Below are 24,009 nucleotides of genomic sequence, written 5' to 3' on the forward strand. Positions count from 1 at the left end.
TTTAGTTTTAGAGATGACTTTATAGAACAGAACTGCCATTTTAAAAATGAGATTTATGAGAATTGACTATATTTAGTTTTCTATGTTTCTATTGTAAATGAGGTTTTCATTACCAATATATCTTCTAATTGATCGTTATCTGTACATATGAAGACTATTGATTTCTGTATATAAATTTCTATCCTGCCACCTCACTGCATTATTTTTTTGTTTCAATTAGTATTATTATTTATTCTCTCAGGTTTTTCAGGTATATTCTCTTATCATGTGCAAATATAATTTTACTTCTTTTTCAATTCTATTCCCCTAATTAATTTTTCTTATCTAATTGTGTTTGCTACAACTCCTCCTCCCTTTTATAAGGATGTATTTTCATCTATGTTGAACTGCTCTGAGCTGGTAACGGCCTAGGTTATTGATCCATAGATTCCTGAAGTTGAAAGGAACTTAGAGGTAATGTTGGTGATTCTGCCACTTGATGCATGAATCTTTTTTACATCCTTCAAGTGGTCATCCGGTCTCTTCTTGAACCATCTGTTCCCTTTCTTCTAGTAAGAGCTTATCACCCTGTATGCATTCCACACAGTTCTCTGTGGCTACCCGTCACTTCATCCTGATGCCTCTGCACCTGGCTTATGATCCAGGCCAATTATATAGGGTAGGCTGTAAAATCTGGATATATAGCTATCATTTTTAACAGATTGAATCCTTTTTATTGCTTCTTCTGTCACACGCTAAAAGTGCAGATTTATTCAGTGAAAATCAAATACACAAATTACCTGAGGCAATGCATACAGATGCACAAGAAGGATGGATGGTAATGCATCCCCTCCATTTGCTGCAGCCTGGAAACTGTCTCTAGACAGTAAGTCGGGCACTCACAGGGCTCACTTCGTTTGTTTCTCAGAGATCAATGCTTCTTTCCAATGTTTTGGAAACTGTTGTTACATACATTTTATCAGGTGTTTTAGTTGTTTCAGGTGGGGGATGGGGGTTGGGGTGGAAATCCAGTTCCTGTTATTCTATCCTGGCTGGAAGTGGAAATACGTAGTCATTATTGCAGTCTTCCCCAACACATAGAACTGGGCATTATCGTTGAAGGACAACACACTGAACATATCACTTGATGTCATTGAGCATATCATGCATTGTAATATAATATCAATACACTATTTCATATATTTGTCCTGTGGTTCATCCTTGCATCCCCATGGAGATGAAGAGGGTAGAATAGTCTAATGGTCTCTCTGCAGCCTGGCCCACTGTGAGCACTCAATTGTTTGTTGAATAATTGAATGAATACATGCAGACTTACATGAATGCACTCATGCATGAATGAATCACTTTGACTGTGTGAATGGATTCTTTCCTACCCGAGCCCCGCCCCGCCCCGCCAAATTCTCCACTGTGCAGACCAAACCCAGACGACTGCTCCAGAGCCTTCCTGCCCGGGTTCTGGGTGACAGGATGTCCAGTGACAGGACACTGTCCCCGGCCTTGTTCCAGATCATTTCCTCACTCCTCAATTTCTTCCTCCCTGCCTTACTACTTTTAGCCTGATGCTGAGCTGATGTCCCTTCTTCTTACATATTTTTGGAAGTGGTTAAATTCTTCACCATAACCCTGGTGACCCCTTAGCTTTTGAGAATGTAAGTATCACTTTTAATTAGCTTGTGGATTTTAGAGTATCACAACGCTGCCCTATCATTTCTATTTGCAAAAAGCATCCAATATTTTTCTTATTAATAATCTGTACTCTATTATTATCTAGCCCTAGAGCTATTATTGAATAGAAGAAAACAATTTGGGAGACTATTTCATTTTTAAAATTAATGACGCTAATTTTACTAAAATTTTTTTGAAGTGAATACTTTGGTACCTCATTGCTAAAATGTGTTCAGAGAAAACAGTAACAGCCCAATAGTTCTGAAATGTTTCCAATGTAAGAGTTTTTATTCTGGTTCCACACTCAGAGGTACCTACAACAGACTACAGATAAAACTAATTAGGGAGGGCTCAATAAAAATTTTCAGAAAACAGTAAAATAGGCAATGTTCAGCCTTGCAGCTCTCAGACAAGTTACTAGGTCTTAATTTCAGTCCTAACATTTAATGATAAAATCTCTAATTCTGATGAGATAATCAGTTTAAAACAAGACTGCAGGCTTGGATTAGAACTACATAATTTCAAGATTAGAACTACAAATTTCAAAAAATTTGAAAATCCTATGATGGTAATCTATCAGATTAAATTTCTGGGTGTGGGGAGTCTACCAGAAGATGGTATTCAGTCAGTTTTGTGGGGGCAGGGAAAATAATAGGATAAAGAATGGTCCAGGAAAGCCAGAACCAATAAGCTCAAACAGATCCAGGTGGAGGATGGCAGGGAAGTCTACCTTTCTTACAACCGGGGAAGGCAGAGGTAGAATGAAGCATGGCCTTACCTCAGCAGAGGGGCTAGTTCCACAATGTCTGGTGGCTGAGGGCAGCCCAGGAGGAACACTGGTTCTCTTAAACATGGTTGCCACTAGACTGCTTTCAGGTTTCTCAGCGATGCTCCTCAGCGCTTTGCTGCTGTGGGTGGCTTCATAAGGGCAGGGCAGGGCAGGGCTGCTCAAGGTGGAGGTGTGGCAGCGATGGCGTGGCTGGTTGACTCCTAGACCCCACACCGAGGACTTTCTCTGGGGAAGTGGATGTCAGCATTACTTAAGGGTGCTAGAGTTTTTGCTGTCCTGGCGCCTAAACTGGCCCGGAAACTGGGGAGTGATCTTACATGCACTATCCTTGAGAGACATTTCAGGGTGTTCCTGAAAGAAATGATGTTGTCCCTCTCCCAGCCTGGGCTTGGGGTGTGTTTTGGGGTAGGACTCTCGGGACCTGTTTCCATGGGAAGAGTCATCTGAGTCCGAGGAGACCATCTCCTGGAGAGGTAGCCTCTTGGTGGCTTTCTTTTTCTTCCTTCTAGGGTTCTCCTGTCTTAGTGCTTGTAAATCCCCAGTGTTAACTTCTTTGATTGGCCATATGAGGAGAGTAGAGTTCTTTATCTCCATGTCTTCCCTAGAGAGACAGAAAGAGAGTGAGAGAGATAGAACAGGGTTATCCTGGTCTTGATGGCTGCTGTGTCTACAGAAATGTTCAAGCCAAGAGATAACAAGTGTGGTGAGGATGTGGATAAAAAGGAACCCTCGTGCACTGCTGGTGGGAATGTAAACTGGTACCGCCACTATGGAAAACGGTATGGAGGTTCCTCAAAAAATTAAAAGTAGAACTACCATGTGATCCAGCAATTCAACTTCTGGGTATATACCCAAAGGAAATGAAATCAGTATCTTGAAGAGATATCTCCACTCTCATGTTCATTGCAGCATTATTGACAATAGTCAAGACATGGTAACAACCTAAGTGTCCATTGATGGATGAATGGGTAAAGAAAATGTGATATACATGGAATATTATTTAGCCATAAGAAAGAAGGAAATTTGCCATTTGTGACAACATGGATGGACCTTGAGGGCATTATGCTAACTGAAATACGTCAGACAGAGAAAGACAAATACTGTATGATCTCACTCATATGTGAATCTAAAAAGAGCCAAACTCACAGAAACAGAGAATAGCATGATGGTTGCCAGGGGCTGGGGAGGTGGGAGAAATGGGGAGATGTTGGTCAAAGGGTATAAAAAAATAAAGGAAAATATATCGGGCAGTTTATTTATCTAGAAGTGTCATCCTTCAAAGAAGGCGTCTTGGGAACACCACGACCCCATCTCAGCCAGGCCATCATGGCATACCATTTCGGGAACTTGCCTTTTTCAGGGCCTTTAGGGTAAAGTAAGGACACCAGCTGTTCAACCTTATTTTGTTCCCATAATCAGTACCTGCCACCTTGATCACCCATCTTTCACTCTGAGTAACTTTGCCATGGCTGCTTCAGATCCTTTTGGAAATTGTCAAGAAAAAAATTAGTAGAGTGGAAAAAGATTTTTAGTTACTTTTAAATAGAAAATTTCATCAATCAAATTCCTCTTCAAAGGATCAAGATTCACCACATGTGATACTTTTCAAAGATTGGCTCAAGGACTCAGGAGGTGATTTCCAAGAGACATTAAAAAATTGGCCTGACCAGTTCACACGCATTAGGATAGCCATTGCCAAAAAAAAGAAGAAAAAAAAAAATCAAGAAGTAACAAGTGTTGGCAAGGATGTAGAGAAATTGGAATCCTTGTGCACTGATGGGAATGTGAAGTGGTACAGCTGCTGTGGGAAACAGTGTGGCAGTTCCTCAAAATACTAAAAATAGAATTATATAATCCAGAAATTCCACTTATGGGTATGTACTCCACAAGAATAAAAGCAGGGACCCAGATACAGATATCTGCACACTGATGTTCATAGCAGCACTATTCATAATAGCCAAAAGGTAAAAGAAGCCCAAGTGTTCATTGACGGATAAATGAACAAACAAAATAGGATATATACACGCAATGGAATATTGTTTAGCCTTAAACAGGGAGGAAATTCTGGCATTTGCTGTGACATGGACGAACGTTAAGCTGAGTGAAATACGCCGGTCACAAAACGGCAAACACTGTGATTCCGCGTAGATGAGGTAGTACCCGGAGTCGTCAAGGTCACAGAGGTAGAACACAAAACGGTGGTTGCCAAAGGCTGAGGGGAAGAGGGAGTGGGGAGTCCGTGTTCATGGGTGCAGAGTTTCAATTTGAGAAATTGAGAAAAAGCTCTGGAGATGAATGGTGGGGATGGTTGCACAACCATGTGAATGTACTTAATGCCACTGAACTGCATGCTTAAAAATGGTTAAAATGGTCAATTTTATGTTATGTATATTTTACTACAATAAAACAGGTGGCCTTAGCAATAGCAGTAGCATTGGAAAAAGGCTTCCCAGGAGGCCACCAACAAGATTATCTTTAAATATAAGGCCAGCGCCTGTGTGGATGGGTAAGTTCTGTGAGGCCAGGTTCTCAGAGACTCGAAATCACGCCGCAAGACTGTAATCACCAGCCCTGTTCTTTGAAATCTAAAATCTTATCCACCCCACTACCATCAATTCTCCCGCAAATCACTACGCTGCTCCAGAGGAGACTAAGTTGATACATACTATTTCCTTTCAGAGGTTTTCTCTGTTTCCCATATATTAGAGTTGGCCGCAGTCCAGTCTATAACCTATCAGCTGTCCGACAGAAGAGCAGCAAGGAAGGAATGCGAAGAAGAGAGTTTTCCGGGTGTACTAAAGGCACCCAAAGAGTAAGGCACAGGAGAGGCCTACCTGCCCACCTGAAGGACACTAGGAGATGATCTTGGAAGGAACCCAGGAAGAAGAGCATGAAAGACCAAGAAGCAACGTGTGTCCAGCCCTCCCTCAGTAGGGGGTTGGTCACATAAGTGGTGGACCACCTGGACAACTAGATTTGAGGCAGGCAATAATGAAACAAGAAGTGCTCTTGTCCTGTAAAGATGCAAGTAACATATTAAGTAGAAAAAATGGTGCAGAACAGAATGTATGTTACATGTTCATTTCTGTTATTAAGATTGTGAATATGGGGGATGATTGGAAACCTTCACATCCATCTCTTAATAGTTGCCTCAGAGAAATGGATTCCAGGAGAATTGCCACTTTCTCCACATTAAGAAGTCTTTTTTCAACTGTCATAAATGATTAAGAGAAACAAAGGTTTCTATTTTGAGGAAAGAGAAGCAAAATAGCAGAGAAAACACTCTAGAAGGAAATACACCAAAATGCAAATGGCAATTACTCTTGAAATGTGGAACTACGGATGGTTTTTATATTCCTTTTGTTTTTTGCTTTTAATTCCTAAATTATATTAACTATGCATTACTTTTTGAATAAGAATAAAACAGTATAAGTTAGCATGATTCGAATAAAAATGGGCCGGGATTTTGATCAAGGAAAAGCCTTTACATCAACCAAGTAGATGCTGCTAGGCTACCCTATTATATTCTCCAGAATGACTGATGTAGACCAAGTTCAAGGTATTCCACAAGGAAATGTCCCCTTATAGGATGGGGGGGCAGGGTAGGTGTGAATCTGATGTGAAAGCTCTTATCCACGCCCCCCGGCCCCCCACGCACCCTCACTCTGCTCTGTGGGAAGGGGAAGGGCGGCCATGCTCCCGACTTCAGCCAGTGGACATTCCCCACCAGCACACCCGGAAGGGCCCTGCTAAGTGGCTTTCTTTTGCCCTATTTCATGCCCAAAGTGAATTCGATTTAGTGCCCTATTAATTATTTTAGGCTACAGAGTTGGTCAACACTGCAGGGGATCGTGGAGGAGCCAGGCACTGTCCCTTCCTTCACTGGCTCTTCAGAGCAGCTCGTTCCACTACGGGGAAGAGTTCTGAGCATCCTGCCCATGCTCTCCTTGGGTCAAAATCCACCGCATTCACCTGACCTGGGCATCGTCAGTTTGCCCGTATTCTTGCTGGCTCCCTGAGGCCTCATGTCTATTCTGCCCTAAGCGTGTCTCTGTTGGCAAGGCCATCTTAGAACATAAAGAACAGGAGGACGTCTGGCATAGGTACCGGATACACATTTGATGAGGGCCAGGAGGCCCCTGAGTTTTAACAACGGAAGGGGCAGAAAAAGGAGAGACTGAGAAGAAAAGGCAGTTTTTGCTATCCAGATTGCTCTCACTGGCCCTCAGGGGTAACGAATCACCATGACTGTCTGTGCTCTTGTCCCAAGTACAAGCACGCCTTCTGAGGACAGGCAATGGCACCTGTCCCTCTGGATAAGGTAGGACACTCACAGACAGGGTTATGGCGGAACTGCTTGTTTTCCAGGCCTTAGGAAATGGGGCTCCTGATCTGACCAGAAGGGACCGAGGGAGCTGATGACATACACAGGCTTAATGATTTCCAGAGGCACAGCTCCTTCTAAGGGAAAAATAGTCAGTAGTGACCGGGTGAGAGGATGGGAGTGATTCATCTCAGAGGCAGCACTGAATCTTGAAGTTTTAATCGATGACTTAATATCCCTGCTGTCAGGAAGGCAATGTGAGGCCATGCTACATGGATAAAGGGAGGAGGGTTCAACAATATGGGAATTATCATTTCCTTTGGGGGCACAGTCCTAAATCCGAATAGCTTGATGGAAAATTGCTAAACTGCTCAAAGAAAGGTAACGAGAGGCTAATATTTTGTGTAATAGGAATTAAGAGCTGGCTGCAGACCCAGACAAACCACATCAGAACGCTGGGAGGGGATTCTCCTACCCAGCCACGTCCCCAAGACCACACGGTTATAATTGTGCACCAAGGGAAGAACACTCTTGTCTGCAGTCTCTTTCTAGCGGAGAATCTCACTGCCCAACAACCTCCTTCAGACGCCCAATGATTTTTCCGGAGCACAGAGAAAATCATTAGTCCAATCTGGTTCTCCTGCGATCCCATTTAGAATGTTGCTCATTATTTCAAGAAATCAAACTCCCTCTGTGGTGAATCTTCTTAAAGAGGAAACTTGGAGGTAATTTGCCCAAGCCTTGTTCTATCAACAAGGAAGGGAGGATGGATTCCAGCTCGGCTGGGAGGGGTTTCCTGCCAGTTACATGGCACCAGAGGCGCCCTGCCCAGAGAAGCACGTGGTCCCCACCTGTGGGTGGTTGAGCAACACCTGCTAGAGGCACTTCCCTTCAGTGGAGAAAACCGGAAGTCAGAGCATTAAGCCCAGCAAACACGCTTTCCCTGAAGGAGCCGGAGGCCGCAGCCTTCTGATGTGAATAGGACCCCGGGGAGGTAGTCAGGGAAGACCTCATGCTGTGAATCTCCAGGCTGGCAAGGAGGGAGGACGCCAAAATGAAGGAAAATTCCTTCTGGCTCCCTTGACTTTTGGAGTTAGGAGAAATTACATGTGTGTTCTCTAAATGGAGAAAGTTACTGACAGGTTAGGGACTATTTTCATTCAGAACAGACATCTCTGATGGCACGAAATGCAGAAAAAGCTCAGGGACTTTACTGAAGGTAAGGCAGGGCAAGGCAAGAGCAATCATTTCCCTCCACCAGACACACCTCTCTCAGTGGTGCTGCCAGAGAATGCAATCATCAGGTTTCAAAGGAACAAGAAAATTGGAAGAGCCTCACCTGACTTCATATCACAAACATGGTAATACTAAAACTCTCTCCTTTAAGGACTAGTTATTTGGAATTTAGCAAAATGGGTAACATATTTTGCAAGACAACCTTGCTATAAGTCTTCAAGAATCATTTTTGTCGGGCTTCCCTGGTGGCGCAGTGGTTGAGAGTCCGCCTGCCGATGCAGGGGACACAGGTTCGTGCCCCGGTCCGGGAAAATCCCACATGCCATGGGGCGGCTGGGCCCGTGAGCTGTGGCCACTGAGCCTGCGCGTCTGGAGCCTGTGCTCTGCAACGGGAGAGGCCGCAATGGTGAGAGGCCCGCGTACCATAAAAAAAAAAAAAAAAAAGAATCATTTGTGTCGAATTTTGAATTGAAAATGAAAATTTGTATCAGCTGTGGCCATATTCAATCAATTTTGAACCCTTTACCTTCCAAATACTTTTCTTCCTGCCTTTCACTGTGTACCAGCCTTGTTAGGAACCAGAGGAGGGGCTTGCAGAAAATACTCTCAGTGACCCCAAACTGAAGACCTCAAGAAGGAAGAAAAAGAGGAGGGGCAGAGGGTGGAGAGCTGGATGTCTGGCATCCTGGTCCACAGCTGTTTGGGACCATATACCCCTTGTCTTACCAACCCCCAATGGATGGTTATAGTGGATTCAGTATTTTAAAATTAAATTTAGCCATATGATGTCCCGCTGAAGTTGTAACCTACAGTACATTTCTTTAATTAGCCCATGAAGAAAGCACCACGATATTTTTTTTTTTAAATGGTCTCATCTGGGGTAAGAGTGTGAAGATTTACTAAAGAACAACCAAAGGGAGGTGGCACATTTAGAAAGGAAGCGAGAAAGAGTTTCTGATGAGAAAGGACCTACCAGAAGGAAATCCCAGTGTAGATACAAAATAAGACCTACGCCTTTATTCTGTGTGCTCACATCTACCAGCCCTGATTATGGAAACAGAGACAGATTAACCTCTGAACGTAGCGGGCTGGATGTGACCTCTGTTAGGAGAATTAAATGCAGTCTCTTTCTAGCGGAGAGGCAGCTAGAGCAACACAACAGTGGAAATTACAATGGGAGACAAGGGGGTCAATGAATGCTTCCGCTGTGTAAAGCCCCAGGAGCTGGGGTAGGCAACTAGCAGCAGAGCTTTAAATAAGGCCTGGGGTAGTACTAAGGCAGAAAATAATGAAAGGTTTTTCTCAACACAGAAAGAACTGAATTTTAATTCTAAAATAGTGACTGATAATACTGAGTTTAGTGAAGATGGTACCTAGACAATACCTAGACACGTGTATCCATAGTCCTATATAATGTACTGTAATTTGGATATCATATTGCTTGAGTAGGATTTTGAGACAACAAAAGTGCTCTTATTTAAAATGATATATTCATCTAGAAAAAGACTGAAGGAGTGAGAATATATTTTCAACAATCATACCTAACAGAAGCTTCTCTGTGGAACTACATGCCCCTCAAGGAGCCTTGCTGGGCGTCCCCTAGTATTTGTGTGTTCATTGGTTCATTCCTCAAAGAGTCCTTGGGTACATCCTGTGGGCTGGACCCTGGCAACCAGGATTTAGAAGCAGATAGAACCTTGCCCCCGCTTTCAAGGACTGACGCCTAGTAGGGGTGATGGTCCTGAAAGTACATGGCCCAACACAAGGTAAAATTCCTATAATGAAAACGTCTACAGGATGCAGTGGAATCACCTCACCACATAGGGCTGGAGTCCTGGAACACAGGGCTTGCGTTCAATGTTGGAGTTCCCCAGGTGGCCAAGGGCAAGAATAGCATTCCAGGGAGGAGATACTTAGTCTCTGCAAAGGCACAGAGCCTTGAAAAAGCACAGCATGGGAAAAAAACTGCAAGTTTTTTTAATGGTTAGTTTACAAATTTAGTATGGTTAGTGTGCAGAGGGGCTTTTGGGAGGTTTGTTGGGGAGTGGCTAGGGGAGAAGTAAGGCCAGCTAGGCAGGCCTGGTTCAGGGCAACAAAAGGCTAAGATAGGATAAGAAGAGGGATGGGGGGGGGGGGGCCGGTTCGGGGGGGGGGGGCAAGAGCAGATTTACACGTGAGGAAGATTCCTCTGCTCGGTACTTAGGGGAGATGGCGGGACCTCAGGGCAGGAGGAGGCCTCAGGAAATGAGAGCACTTGTGCAGCCAAGCTGAGAAATATTCGCAAACTGTTTACGGAATGTGTATATCTCTAACTAAATCCACTTCTTACCTATCACTTTGTCTCTTCACTGAATTCTTTCTGTGATGCGACATAAAGAAACTGAGCTTCCAGGTGTGTGAGACCAGGTGTGTGATCTCAGTTAAAATACAGTGGGTTCAACTCCCAATCTGGATTTTGGCTGGATTCGAGTCCCAGCCCGTGGGTTCAAGTCCCAGTCTGAGTTGTGCGGTTTCAGATCTGGGTGGCGAAGGGAGAGGAGGGCGCTGGGTCACACTGCAGCAGGCAAGGAGGTGAAGTTATTTAGGATCGTGTGTGCACACGTGCATGTGTGTGTGCAAACAGAAGAGGCAATTTTGGGGTTTTGCAGAGGTGAAGGAATAGGTGGAGAGGAGCTAAGGAGAGAGGGGTAAATCACAGAGCAAGGACCTGGGCAGGGGGGGACAGGCCTGCTAGACGGATCAGCATTGGATGAGGAGGGACTCTGACATCAGGGGGAGAGATCCAGGCTTCCACAAGCCCAGAGGTGAGGAAAGCAGCGCAGGAAGACAATGTCTGGTGGTTTCTGTTTATGAAGCACAAGGTGAGGCCACTGGGAGACTGAAGGTTGGCACCCAAAGACGGCTCAACCCGTGCTCAAAATCCACCTTCACCTCCAAGGTCAGGGCTCTGACTCCAACTCTGATGCCCCTCGTTGGCCCCATGGACTTGGTCTTGCCTGCTCTTCAGGCCTCAGCTTTTTCTTACTGATTTTGCTTTAATCCACCTTTCCAGCTGTTAGCCATCCTGCTGCCTCAGATGAAAATGTGTTTACCCCACTGTCGCCCCTGGAAACCACCACCCACCCACCCACAATCACCTGGGCACAGGCAAGCCAGGGCCAGCACCTCACTCTCACCCCCAACAGGGAGAGGTGATGGGTGATTAGTCCCAAGTGCAACTTAGTCTAACCTGTGCTTTACAGTGAGGCTTCCTCAGAAGACCCTGAATCCTTACAAATAAGAGGAAAATCACTCCTTCAGAGTCATGACAGGATTGGAAGCTTTGCTGAAGGGTCAGTAAAATACATAATGTTGAATTTGAGATTAGAACAAGACAGACAAATAACCAGCAGGTAAAAGCTGTGACGTTGAAGGAAGAATCATCATAGACTTGCACTTTGGTAGGAAGTCCTCCACCTCTGCTTTTCTCCCCAGGTATGCAGAGATCGTGGATCTCAACTCAGAAACAGATTAAAAGTGCCAAGATATAAATAAAATCCAGAAAGTAGAAAGTTGGGTCCACTTACACTTTTGAATCCTCCTGAATCGGGGGTGACTTAACATGAGCGCAAGAGAGGGCATATTTGTTTTGGCTGATCTTAATAAGTGCACTCCGAGGGCAAAATTCCTGTAATAATACCAAAAGAGTTCATTCAATTTAAATCAGAAATGTCCACAATTCAGATGTAATTTTAATCTAGCTCAACCCACTGTAATAGCTACCAGCCATTATCCTGCTCCGGTGATACTTAAGAGGGCAGCGTAAATGCAGAGTCTAGCTTGATAAGTTTACGCTGAATAAAAGTCATCATTGAGTCCTTCCTGTCATTTCTCCACATCCTGGATCATTTGTCAAGTACACCATTTGTCAAGGGGTGTGTGTGTGTGTGTGTGTGTGCGCGCGCACGTGCATCCACTGATGTACACGCACGCATACAAACACACACAGACACACACCTTCATATAACCACCTTCCTTTCTAGCTGAAGTCCAGCCTTGGCCATCTCTTTCCTGGACTTATAAACTATCACCACCACCCCATGCTGTATGTCCCACTGTCAGCCCCTGGGTCTCCCAGAATTTCTATCAGAACTGTCCTCAGCGTCCATCCCCAAGACCAGGCCGTCTAGTCCAGGGCCCCACTGCCAAGGGGGGTAACCTCCAAGGTCCTTCCTGGGCTCTGAGGCTCTTCCTCAGGGATCCTGGGTCACCAGCTACATCTCTCCCCACACCTGGGACCCACCCACGGGCATCTCGTCAAACGTCCCTTGATCTGCTTTCTCCTCTCTTGCCTGGTAGATGTCCCAAACCAGGGCCACCTGGCAGAGATGCTTCCCACCCGCTGCCCTTCCAGGCTCCTTCAGTGTCATCCAAACAGCTCCAGGAAAGTCCATTATCTCTCACGGTTTTTCCTGGGTTGATGAGAAGATGCCCTTTCTCCCTCTTATTCTGTCGGATGGGATACAGTGCTCCTGCGGCCACTGGCTCTGACGGCCTTCGCTCATCCATCCTACATTTCATCCCTTCATCCTAAAATTCATTCACCATGACCCCTTCCCTTATGGACAAACCCCATGCTACAGTCAAGAATCGATTAGAGATTCACTTTGTTATACAGCAGAAACTAACACAACAATGTAAAGCAATTATACTTCAATAAAGATGTTTTAAAAAAAAAGAACTGATTAGATATTTTTGTTCTGTTTACTAGGCAGTTGGGCATAGACATTTAGAGTGCAGGCCACAGAACCAGACTGCCTAGGTTCAAAGCCTGTAACACCGCTCACCCTGGGTGTGACTTCACCTCTCTGCGTCAGGTTCCTTATCTGAAAATGGGGATAAGAGTACCTACCTCGCAGCGTTCTGAGCAGCCAGCTGTTCACTACGTGTGAAGCACCTGGGTTAGTACCTGTGCCACATAGTAAGTGCTGAATAAGTTAGCACGACTCTTTCGTTTGCTGCTTTTCACTTGCCAATCCATTTTCCAGGCGTATTAAGTGGGCCATCAGAACATGTTATTTCCATTAGAAAACATCGTTCATTCAAGTACCTCATAAAGCAATTGTGAGAACTTGCTCTTCACCAGCAGCGGTACCAGGGATGCAAAGATGGATAGGACCCGGTCCCTGCCTTTAAGGAGTTGGGAGATTGGTGAGGGAGCCGGGGCGGAAGGAAGGCAGGACAGTGTGCAGGGGAACCTGAGGGCCTCAGCAGAGATCAGGCAGCGTCTTCGGGTGACAGAAAGAAGATGGGGAGGGTGGTCCAGGAAGGGTTAAAACGCAGGGGCTTGGGAAAGCCCACTGTGTTCGGGAAGCAGTGAACCTTCCATAGGGCTGGTAGCCAAGCTCACGGGGCAGGCGGGGGGTCAGGTGGGGGTCGGGCTGGGCTTTTCCTTGAGGTTGCCAAGAAGTGTGTGTGTGTGCATGTGTGTAGGACAGGGGGCACATCAGGTAGGCAAGTGACATCATCAGATTTGTAAACTGATAATGACTTTTTTTCTAAAACTTTTAGGAAAAATACAGAGGGAACAGCAGCAGTAGCAGCAAGGAGAGAGAGAGAGTGGGGCTGTAAGAACCTGGGGAGGCCCTTGACAAAGCCGGAATTGGAGCGAGCCTCCCCAGACCCCAAACGTGGAACGAGAGCCCCAAAGACCATCTGACAGAGGAGTTAGGAGGCCACGGCGACCTTAGCAAAGGCGGATTTTGTGTTGTACAGCGGACAGAACTCTAACCACAGCGAGTGGCGTGCAGGGGGAATAGAAACAGCCAGGGAGATCGCTCTTTCGAGACATCTGGCAGTGCCAGGAGAGAGCCAGGCATTGCCTGCAAGAAAGGCAGGGGTAAAAGGAAGCCACTTTCTGCCTAGCGAGAATGTTCTTTTCTAAGTGAAAGTCTACTTACTCTCCGGTTGTTACATTTTAAAACTGTGTAGACTTTATCTTCAGCCACATCTTGATTTGGAACTGCTATGACAATGGCGGGCACATAGAAGTCAAATCCTCGGGGTATCACAATTTTGGCAAACACATAATCTCCAACCTGTAGATGAGAACATCTTTCACGGCAAATATTTTGCTTATCCATCTTAGAGACAATATTCATATAAGCTTGTTTTAAAATACCCCAAGATGACTAGCAAGTACTGATGCTAGAATTCAATTCAATAGAATTGAATATACAATTCAATTCAATACATATTTTTTTCCTCAGTTGGAAAGAGTCGCTAGGTCCAAACTTCCCTGGGCTCATTGGGCCACAGTTGGAATTTTGTGACCAGTTTGGGGAAGCCGCATTTTAGCAGGGCTTCCCCTGACAAGGGTCTCAGGGACAGTCAGCAAGATGGTGAGGGGTCTGGAAACCATATCTTACAAAGACTGGTTGAAGGAAGCTGTAATGTTTCACATGAGGGCCAGGGAGAGAATAGACGGTGCCCTCCTTTGTCTGAAGGGTTATCGGGGACAGAGGAGAGGAGCAGATTTGTTTGATGTGGTTCCAAAGCTCACACCTGGAGTCCATGGGAAAAAGTCCCAAGAGATAACTTCCAGCAGAAAGAAAGTCTCGTGAAGGGTCATACAAAGCTGCGGGGCACCTGTCAGATGGAGAGGATTCACGGTCAGGGGGAAAGTGCACTGATGTGCCCTCTGAGTCTGCCCAGGGGAGGTGGGAACAGACAACCAATGTGAATCCTACGAGCACTCCTCAGCACTCTTCCTCCTGGCTCACACTATCCAAGAAACAGCAGCAGTGCAGCTTCGGGGGGTTCCTCTCTCTACACTCTCGCCTTGGTGCGGGGATGAGGATAGCACAGGAGGATGTGCCAGACACGGCACAGCTCTGATGAATTTATAAGCAGAAGAGGACACGTCAGCCCGGCTCACCCCTGCAATGCATGTTCAGAGGTAACTGCATTATGGCATCAAGGTCTGGCATCAACTGACTACAACGTCAAGGAAAGGGCTACTTCTGCCTTTGTTATTAAATCTGTTTTAGTATAATCTTCTGCAGTGAAAGCTTCAAGAGCACCAGCAGTTACAGCAACTCCCGCCCATGACCATCCATCGTCTGTAAAGCAACAAGAGCCTGGGGGCAATGCAAGCAGGTCTGTGCAGTCCTGAGCTACTTAACAGGGCGTTAGCAGATCAGGGTCAGGAGCAAAGAAACTGCTAGGCAAGGGGTCTATAGGAAGAGGGGTCACTGTTATCCAGAGCTCTAGGAACGGTGAAAAGGGGCCCATGGGGCTTCCCTGGTGGCACAGTGGTTGAGAGTCCGCCTGCCGATGCAGGGGACGTGGGTTTGTGCCCCGGTCTGGGAGGATCCCACATGCCGCGGAGCGGCTGGGCCCGTGAGCCATGGCCGCTGAGCCTGCGCGTCCGGAGCCTGTGCTCCGCAACGGGAGAGGTCACAACAGTGAGAGGCCTGCGTACCGCAAAAAAAAAAAAAAAAAGGGGCCCAGGAACAGATGGCTGGAGCAGGTACCTGGAGCAGTGGGCAGGGCATGGCGCCCCCCACAGGTGTGATGAACGAGATGGGCACGACCTTGGTGTCTCCATACCTGAAGCCCACGAGCGCGTGGGTGGGGCTCACACACTTCTTCACAACCCCTGTAAGGAATCACATTTAAAATAAAACAGAAAGGCAATGCCTATTCCCTTAGGCTTGCCCCATCCCGTTGGTCAAGCTAAGTTACAGCACTTTGCCTGCTTACATCACTGTGCCCCTTGGTTTCTCCACCAGATAACACTGGATACTCTATGACGCCTGCTGGGGTTGAGCAAGTCAGAGCGTAGTGCCGGGCTCTGCTCCAGAGCTGAGCTGGGAAGCTAAGAGAATGCGCGGAAACTTGTTCAGCCAGCATTACCAGCAGCCAATCTGCTGGGAACACTGTTCCTAGAAATATCCTTTCCCTGGACACTTCCTAACGTCTGATTCCCTTATTTATTTTAGTCATATTTCCTTCTATAATACTTGGAGACAGAAAACCGTTGTTAGTATACACACTACTACATATAAAATGGATAACTAATAAGGACCTACTGTCCAGCACAGGGAACACTACTCAATACTCTGTAGTGACCTATATGGGAACAGAATCTAAAAAAGAGTGGATGTAGGTATATGTATAACTGAGTCACTTTGCTCTACACCTGAAACTAACACAACATTGTAAATCAACTCTGCTCCAATAAAAATTTAAAAAAGGAAAATCATTGTTAAATTGTGAAAGTGAAAGGAAATATGAATTTTCATCCTCAGCTTTTCATCTAACATTACACACCCCACAGTGTCCCTAAAATGTACTATCAGAAAAGGAAGAAAAAAGGAAGCAAGTTTTCTTGTCTTTTAGTTACGTGCAGAGATTATTGTAACAGGAAAAGAAAATACTGGTGTTAAGGTTCTCGTATTTTGTCATTTATCCTAGTTGAAATTTATTATATTTTCCCATTTAAAAGGGATTATAAATACTGGGGGGACGTTTTGACTTTCCCGGCAGTAACAGCTGCACTTGGACCCCCTAGTTTGAGACAGAAATGAGCTTGTCCCCACTGGGCTCCCACAGCGTGAGTGCCCGGCATCCTCGCCCCAGCTCACACACCGGCGTTCGCAAAGTCCTATGTGCTTTCAGGTGGCAAAGAAACAGCTGCTGATTTTCATCTCAAGTCCAGGTGTCTTGTTTTAAATGGCCAAAGAAAGGGAAAACTTATTTTTTTAAAAAACACCACACACATATGAAAACCAGCTTTATGTTGTCTGTTTTCTTATTGGACTAAATGTTCGGTTTGGTTTCTGAAACATTCTTTACACATGGCTCACACATTTTCTACCATAAACTGACTCTACCCTTTTAATTAGGAAAACTAACACTATTTTTTAGAAAGAATTCCTATTATGAAAACGAAGAACCCCTCTGAGTTGAGGAGAATCCTAGCATCCCCAAGCACACAAGCGCATCCCAACCCACCCCGACCCCGGCCCTGCCCCAGGCAGGGGTAAAGGTCTGGGCTGCCAAGATGACCTTGTTGGCCAGTGGGACCCTCCTCAAATTCTTAGCCTTTGGGACTTTGCAGAATCCAGTCTCAAACCTGGGATGCAGTTTTTCAGGTATCTGCCTCAGGTGAGTAGCTGTGTGACTGGATGGCCCGCGGCGTCTAATCCATGTATCGGCTGCCTTTTACAGAAAAAGGCTGCCGACCCCTGCTTGAGACCGTTAGACCTAGACTTTTGGTATGTTACTACCAGCTCTTTTTTTTTTTTTTTTATATCTTTTCTCTTCTTTTTTTTTGAAAAAAAGCAAAAATAGCTCACTTAGTGTCTTGTATTCTTTTTTTTTTGAATTTTATTTAATTTATTTTTTTATACAGCAGGTTCTTATTAGTCATCCATTTTATACATATTAGTGTATACATGTCAATCCCAATCTCCCAGTTCATCCCACCACCACCTCCCCCCGCCACTTCCTCCCCTGGTGTCCATACGTTTGTTCTCTACATCTGTGTCTCTATTTCTGCCCTGCAGACAGGTTCCTCTGTGCCATTTTTCTAGGTTCCACAAATATGCATTAATATACGATATTTGTTTTTCTCTTTCTGACTTACTTCACTCTGTATGACAGTCTCTAGATCCATCCACATCTCTACAAATGACCCAATTTCGTTCCTTTTTATGGCTGAGTAATATTCCATTGTATATATGTACCACATCTTCTTTATCCATTCATCTGTCGATGGGCAATTTAGACTATCAGCTCTTTTATGTTCCGATCTCTGCAGATGTGGACCTTTGTTCACCTCCAGAAATTAGTGCAGTTTCTTCCAATCTAACTCTAGAACCAGCCTCACGGTGTTGACACCTGGCTGTCCTCCAAGGCGGGAGGACCCAGAGCTGCTGGCCTGTTCGCTCATGGCTCAGCCTCTGCACTTACCCCTTCTCCACCTCATTAAGGAGCTGCTATCATTTCTAGGCCCTGATTCAAGATCAGCTTCTGATTTTTGGCTGCCCTTACACTGCAGTTTCTCTTTGCCCTCAGCCTCAGAGAGGTGAGATGGTGTTTCCTGCTCTGAAACGTCTCCTGGGACCATGTTAGGGGACTGGGCTCTGGAGGTTGGACCAGCAGGCAGAAAGAAGCATCTCCACTCCGTCATCTTCCTGGGTACGAGTGGGCCTCCCCACCTCAGCCAGGGGGCTCTCCTATACCCAGGTGTGGGGGAAAAGGGGACACACCTTAGTTGAGACCCTCAGCAAAAACACTGCCTATGCCCAGAGGTCAGGGGAGTGAAGAAACAGTCTAGGCAGACAGCATGCGTGAGTTCATTTGCTGAAAAAAGCAGGAATGGTTTTCAATCTTCACTCCAAATAGGAACTTCTCAGGCTGGAGAGTGGATTTTTTTTTAACCGCTGGCTATAAGAACCTTCCGATATTCACAGCCCGGCTCGAATCCCATTTCCTGAAAAGGGCATCAGTTCTGCTCCACCAGAAGCATCCCCTCCACCTGCCCCCCTCCACTGAATGCCAGCCTACACATCTAGTCATCACATTCTCTTCTTCTTTAGTCTCAGAGGTTTCCTTTATAGCGCACTGTGCTGGTTTTTGCCTTTTCAAATTGCTCTTAAAGTTTTAAAGCTGCTGTTAAAGTTTTTAAACTGCAAGCAGCTCCCTCTACCCCCAGGTGAGGACCCCAGGTGAGTTGTTTATATCTCCCAAGAGGAGATAATAGAAATACCCTACACGTAATGAACACTTTCCAATTTCAAGATGCTGTACATTATCATATTTAATCTACACCATGATCTTATGGGGGGTTTAACTGTTTTAAATCTCATTTGGCAAGATAAGGAAACAGGCTCAGAGAACTTCAGTGATTCCAGTCACACGGCTGGTAGAGGCAAGAAGCAGACTTCGAATAAATAAAAACTTAGGATTGTCTGATCCTAAATCATGACCCCTGAGAAAGTATTCAGTCCTCCCCCGCCCCAGCCTTTTTCTTCCGTTATAACTTGTTCCAACGACATAGTGCAGAAATCTTGCAACCCAGACGTTTCATCACTGAATTTCCTGAGATAAAATCCTACTTCTTGCTGAACAATGGGAAGGATGACCCAATTCCTACAAATAATGATTTGAAATAAGGTTCTGAAGTGTGTCTGCCTCCCTGCCTTTCGGCATCCTAATAAGCCAGGCTACCAGCTTGTCCCTTCTGTTCTGCACAACACAGCCCTTCCTCAACTAGTGAATCCACACTGACCCCTGCATAGAGTTAGCCATACGGAAATACCTGCCCTGATTCCCAAGGATGGCGGCAACAACTGGGTCAGCTCTGCTCCAGTGTAGACGTGGGCTTGAGCAATGGATGCTCTGATCCCATTGCTCCAAAGCCACCTTCTGCTCAGATACATTTTAAAGCTATTTTTCATTAAAAACATTTAGGAGGTTTTGAACAAAAGTTATCAGAAAAGGAGTCATCAGTGAATATCATGCCACAAAACTCTATTTGGCCTTCTTTTTTGTAAGGGGTAAAAACAGTACCCTGCAGTGACCAGGTGATCTAAATGAACATCACTAATGAGGGCACGTGGACATCATGTGCCTTTGGATAGGCTGCCCTGAGAGGGATGTGGCATCAATGATATCACATAACATTTTGGCTGGAAACACTTAACCTGAATCTAATTTAACCCAAATTGAGGAACATTCCATAACATAATTGGCCTTACTGTTAAATAATGTCAGTATCATAAAAGATGATGGAAAAGGCTAGAGAATGATTCTAGATTAAAGAAGACTAAAGAGAAATAACTAAATGCAATAACAATTGTGAATTGGGACCTATACTAGAGGGAAAAAAATGCTGTAAGGGCTATTCTTGGGACAATTAACCAAATTGAAATATATAGATAAAACTATATAATATTAACTTTCCTGAATTTTATAACTTGACTGTGGTAATATTAAGGGAATACCCTTGTTCTTGAGAAATACATGTATCAAGGGGCAAAGGGGCATGACGTTACCTAATCTCAAATAGTTCAGGAAAAAATAATGTGTGTGTTACGGTAGAGGGAAGGAGACAGAGAGAGAGAGAACGGAAAAATAAAATAATAGATTGGTAAAATAAATGTGACAAAATGTTAAAAATTGGTAAATCTGGGTAAAAGTATACAGGAGTTCTCTATTATTCTTGCAAATTTTCTGGAAGTTTAAAATTATTTTTTTTTTGAAAAAATAACTCTATGAGGGTAAAATAGAGTTGAAGTTCCCAGTTAAAGAAAAGATACATTGACTTTGTGGGGGGGAGGGGAGTGTAAAGGGGGGCTGTGGGAGGGAAACAGAAACTAAGTCCATCCTTAACCGATGCATCATCATTTAATTCAGCTGAGTCAATATTTACTAACTAGCCACTAACCAAAATAACTGATTATATGACTAAATTCAAGTGTTTATTATGTTATTACCTTTTTTTTTTTTTTTTATTCTGGTCGCACGACGCGGCTTGCAGGATCTTAGTTCCCTGACCAGGGATTGACTGAACCCGGGCCCTGGCAGTGAACGTGCCGAGACCTAACCACTTAGCACCTGACTGCCAGGGGATTCCCATCAAATATTTATTACCTTTCAAGTGACTTATCTGAGCCACAGATTAAAAATTCCCAAATGGCCAAATCCCATGGAGCTATTAGGACTGTGTGCTCTCTGCTTCTAGCTGCATATTTAAAAACAACCAGGGCAATAATCATTGCTGGCATGGCCTTAGGTATTCGCATGTGGCTACGTGTTACCTGTTTCCTCTACTCCCCCAGATCAGCAGCGGTAGGTCTTCTGCATTTCCTTATTACACAGGGATGGTTGGGGGAAAAGTTTGAGCAGTATTATTTTTTAATGGGACCCTGGCCGGCAAACTGATCTCAAGCCCTAATCCAGCCATTTGGAATCCTGTCATTTTCAGCATTTTCATTCAACTGCTAAATTAGCCTTGGGTCCTGCTCCGTGGCTCAGATTCAGAAAACCAAGGAGGGGTGGCCTCCTATGATCACCTCTCAGCAAATCTAAGCCCCAGAGAAATAGGAGGTTCTCAGGCCCTGCTCTTGCAAAGAAGAGTTTCATGCCTCAGTCTAGGAGCTCATCTCAAATGCCTGGATCCATTTTTCTCTCAAGCAGTCAACTTCAAAGCACATTTACCAAATTTCAAATAAAATATCCTAGTTATAAGTTCTACACATATGCCTGCTGGAAACCCAAACTCCAGATGAAGTATTTTTCTCACTTAAAAAGCAGATTAAATTAAGTTTAATAAAGAACTACTTAACTGGTGATTGACAGATAATGCCTACATTAAGATCAGCTATATTTTGAGGTACAGTCTTTCTGCTTGACAGCTCTTCCTCAGGGTTCTTTCTCTAAGCTCTCTTTCCCAATAGGCCTTTACCATGATTTCAATGACTACTTTTGTGCTGACGTGGCAAAAATCTCTATCTCCCTACAGATTTCCTCCTCCAGACTCTGGACCCATTATCTCCAATTGCTTCTCTGACAACTTTAGCGTCTTGTGGTGCACCTACAATTCATCACGTCCCAGACACACCTCGTTATCTTCCTGTCCATACCGCCACCTCCTACAGGTACCATCCTTTACCTTATGACCCACGCCAGGGACCCGAGTGACGTCCTAATCCACTCCATATATACTCTTCACACAGCGCTGGGAGGGATCTTTTTAAAACTTCAAGTGTGACTGTGTTTCTTCCTGCTTTAAATGTGACTCCCCAATAAAGTTCAAACGTCTTAACATAACCCTTTACGAACAGCCACACACTTACCTCTCCGAAGAGCTTTCTTACTTTCTACCCTTCCTTTGCATTTTGGTTCCAGCCATAATCTATTTTATTTCTCCAGGCATAAAATGTTTTTCTTCACCTCTAGATCTTCACACATATCATTTTCATTATTCATGAAGCTCTTGCTTAACTTCACCTGGCTGATTCCTTCAGGATCACATGCCCCAGAAAGTCTTGGGCAAACCTCTCGGGTCCAGTCACACTGGCCTCTTCCTTCAAGGACGAGGGTGTCATGGGCACTCCATCCTCAGGACTTCGTACTGCTGTTCCCTGTGTTTAGAACTCTCCCTGAGATAATCTCATGGCTCCTTTTTAAAGTCCTTAGTAATATGTTGCCTTCCCTGGAAGCTCTTCCTTGTCCACCATATCTAGAATCGCGAGCTTCACCTTTGACACGCTCAACCCTCTTCGTGGCTTCATTTCCCTTCATAGCCCTGTGTCTGACACACTACGTATTTTACTTATTTGGTTGCTCACTACGCTAGACCAGCACCTTAGGGATATTACATACGTGGAACATAGTAGGTATGTAGGAAAACTTTACTAAACAAAAGAAAGATTAAAGTAAGTTTTTCTGGCTGTTACTTCCCCACAAATATGGGGAGAAACTTCATCATTTCATTTTAGAAGTGGAATACCTCAGCATAGCTCATGAAGTGTCAGTGTGCTAGGGAAAGCATAGTTTGAGAACTTCTGGTTCCCAATATCATATTATGTAACAAAGGAATCTTACAAAATAAAATACCTACCTGGAAAATAAAAGCCATTTTCATCACATCTTGCAATAACCTTCTGGCCTTTGAGTGGATCCAATTTTTTGGATTTGCTTTTCTTTGTTGGAGTTCCTTGAATTTTCTGTTGCTAAAAAAAAAAAAATAAAACATTAATAGTTGATAGAAAAAGTAAGTGCAGACAGTGAAAGTCACAGATACAGGATAGTGTGCGATTCTTTACTTAGAATCACACTGTTGAGGAATTACAGGACGTGCATATACTGTACACTCACTCTGGAGTACTTTCTGTTCTATGCTGTTGGGAACAGGCTTTTAAAACTGAACTGATATGGAAAACACTGCACATAGAAAATGAGGCAGAATTCACAGTCTAAATCTAATCAAGCTTTGTTAAAACAAAACAAAAAAAGGCAGCCTTTTCCGGAGAATTTAAACAGGATCCGGAGTTTTAAACTATGATATTCAATATATGCATACACGATCCAAAATGCAACACACAAAAGAAGCAAAAGCAAACATGACCAATTCTCAAGGTAAAAGGAAATCAACAGATCACAGTATTTAGATGGCTCAGGTGTTGGAATAATCAGATTAAGATGCAAATCAGCAGTTATAACCATAGTACATGAGGTAAAGGTAAATACTCTTGAAATGAACAGTAAGGTAGTTGTTTTCAGCTGAGAAAAAGGAACTATAAAAAAAAAAAATGGAAATTTTAGAAGTAAAAAAAAACCCAACAATATCTGGAAGGGCTAAATAGCAGAATTGATACGATGGAGGAAAGAGACCTGAAGACAAATGAACAGAAATCATCCAATCTGAAGAACAGAGAAAAAAAGATATTTAAAAATGAGCAAGGGCCTTCGTGTTCCAGATAACCCCTTCAAGGCCCAGCTCAGTTATAGTCTCTCTGGGAAGACTTCACCCCCAGGCAATTTCAGAAAAAACAAAGGAAAGTACTGCTCTGTTATTTCCAAATGCTACCACATGAATCAAGGCTTGGAGTGAATGTGACTGTTGTGTCTACTACAGGAAGAAACTGGTAGCTTCATTTTTGATCTGTAAAGTCCAATTCTATCTAAAGTCCTATTTTCTATGCTTGATGACTGATCATTAGTAGAGAGACCCAATCTCCACTGCTCCTCCAAAAAACCCCCAAAAGCCTCCATTCCGTCATCCAGAAAAGTCATTATTTTTGATTTCCAATCAATGTGAGGACCAACGATCTTGTAAAATAAATTTAAAATGAATTACTAGAAAACAAAACAAAAAACAGACATATAGTGTTTGGGTTTCTAGGTAAAATCTATTTAAGAATTCTGAAAAGCAATTGGTAGCAAATGGGTTGGAAAAGAAGACAAGAATTCAAAGTACCACCAAATTGGTAGGGTGTTT

The 24,009-nt window shown here is 44.2% G+C and overlaps 1 protein-coding gene across 1 annotated transcript in view; it reads right to left on the reverse strand.

The window, feature by feature from the left end:
• Nucleotides 1-983: 983 nt before the first annotated feature.
• Nucleotides 984-24,009, reverse strand: part of VWA3B (von Willebrand factor A domain containing 3B) — a 210,169-nt gene continuing 187,143 nt past the window's right edge. The window contains exons 25-32 of the mRNA XM_029231383.1: nt 22,630-22,741; nt 15,530-15,654; nt 13,955-14,092; nt 11,582-11,682; nt 2,838-3,056; nt 2,444-2,704; nt 1,880-1,989; nt 984-1,031 (exon numbers count right to left, since the gene is read on the reverse strand). Coding sequence (XP_029087216.1) covers nt 2,656-2,704; nt 2,838-3,056; nt 11,582-11,682; nt 13,955-14,092; nt 15,530-15,654; nt 22,630-22,741 — 744 coding nt within the window. The 3' untranslated portion in view covers nt 984-1,031; nt 1,880-1,989; nt 2,444-2,655. The remainder of the gene's footprint in view (nt 1,032-1,879; nt 1,990-2,443; nt 2,705-2,837; nt 3,057-11,581; nt 11,683-13,954; nt 14,093-15,529; nt 15,655-22,629; nt 22,742-24,009) is intronic.

The sequence above is a fragment of the Monodon monoceros genome, unplaced genomic scaffold, assembly GCF_005190385.1.
Source record: "Monodon monoceros isolate NGI ecotype Baffin Bay Population unplaced genomic scaffold, NGI_Narwhal_1 Super_Scaffold_19, whole genome shotgun sequence".
In the NCBI taxonomy this organism is placed as follows: Eukaryota; Metazoa; Chordata; class Mammalia; order Artiodactyla; family Monodontidae; genus Monodon; species Monodon monoceros.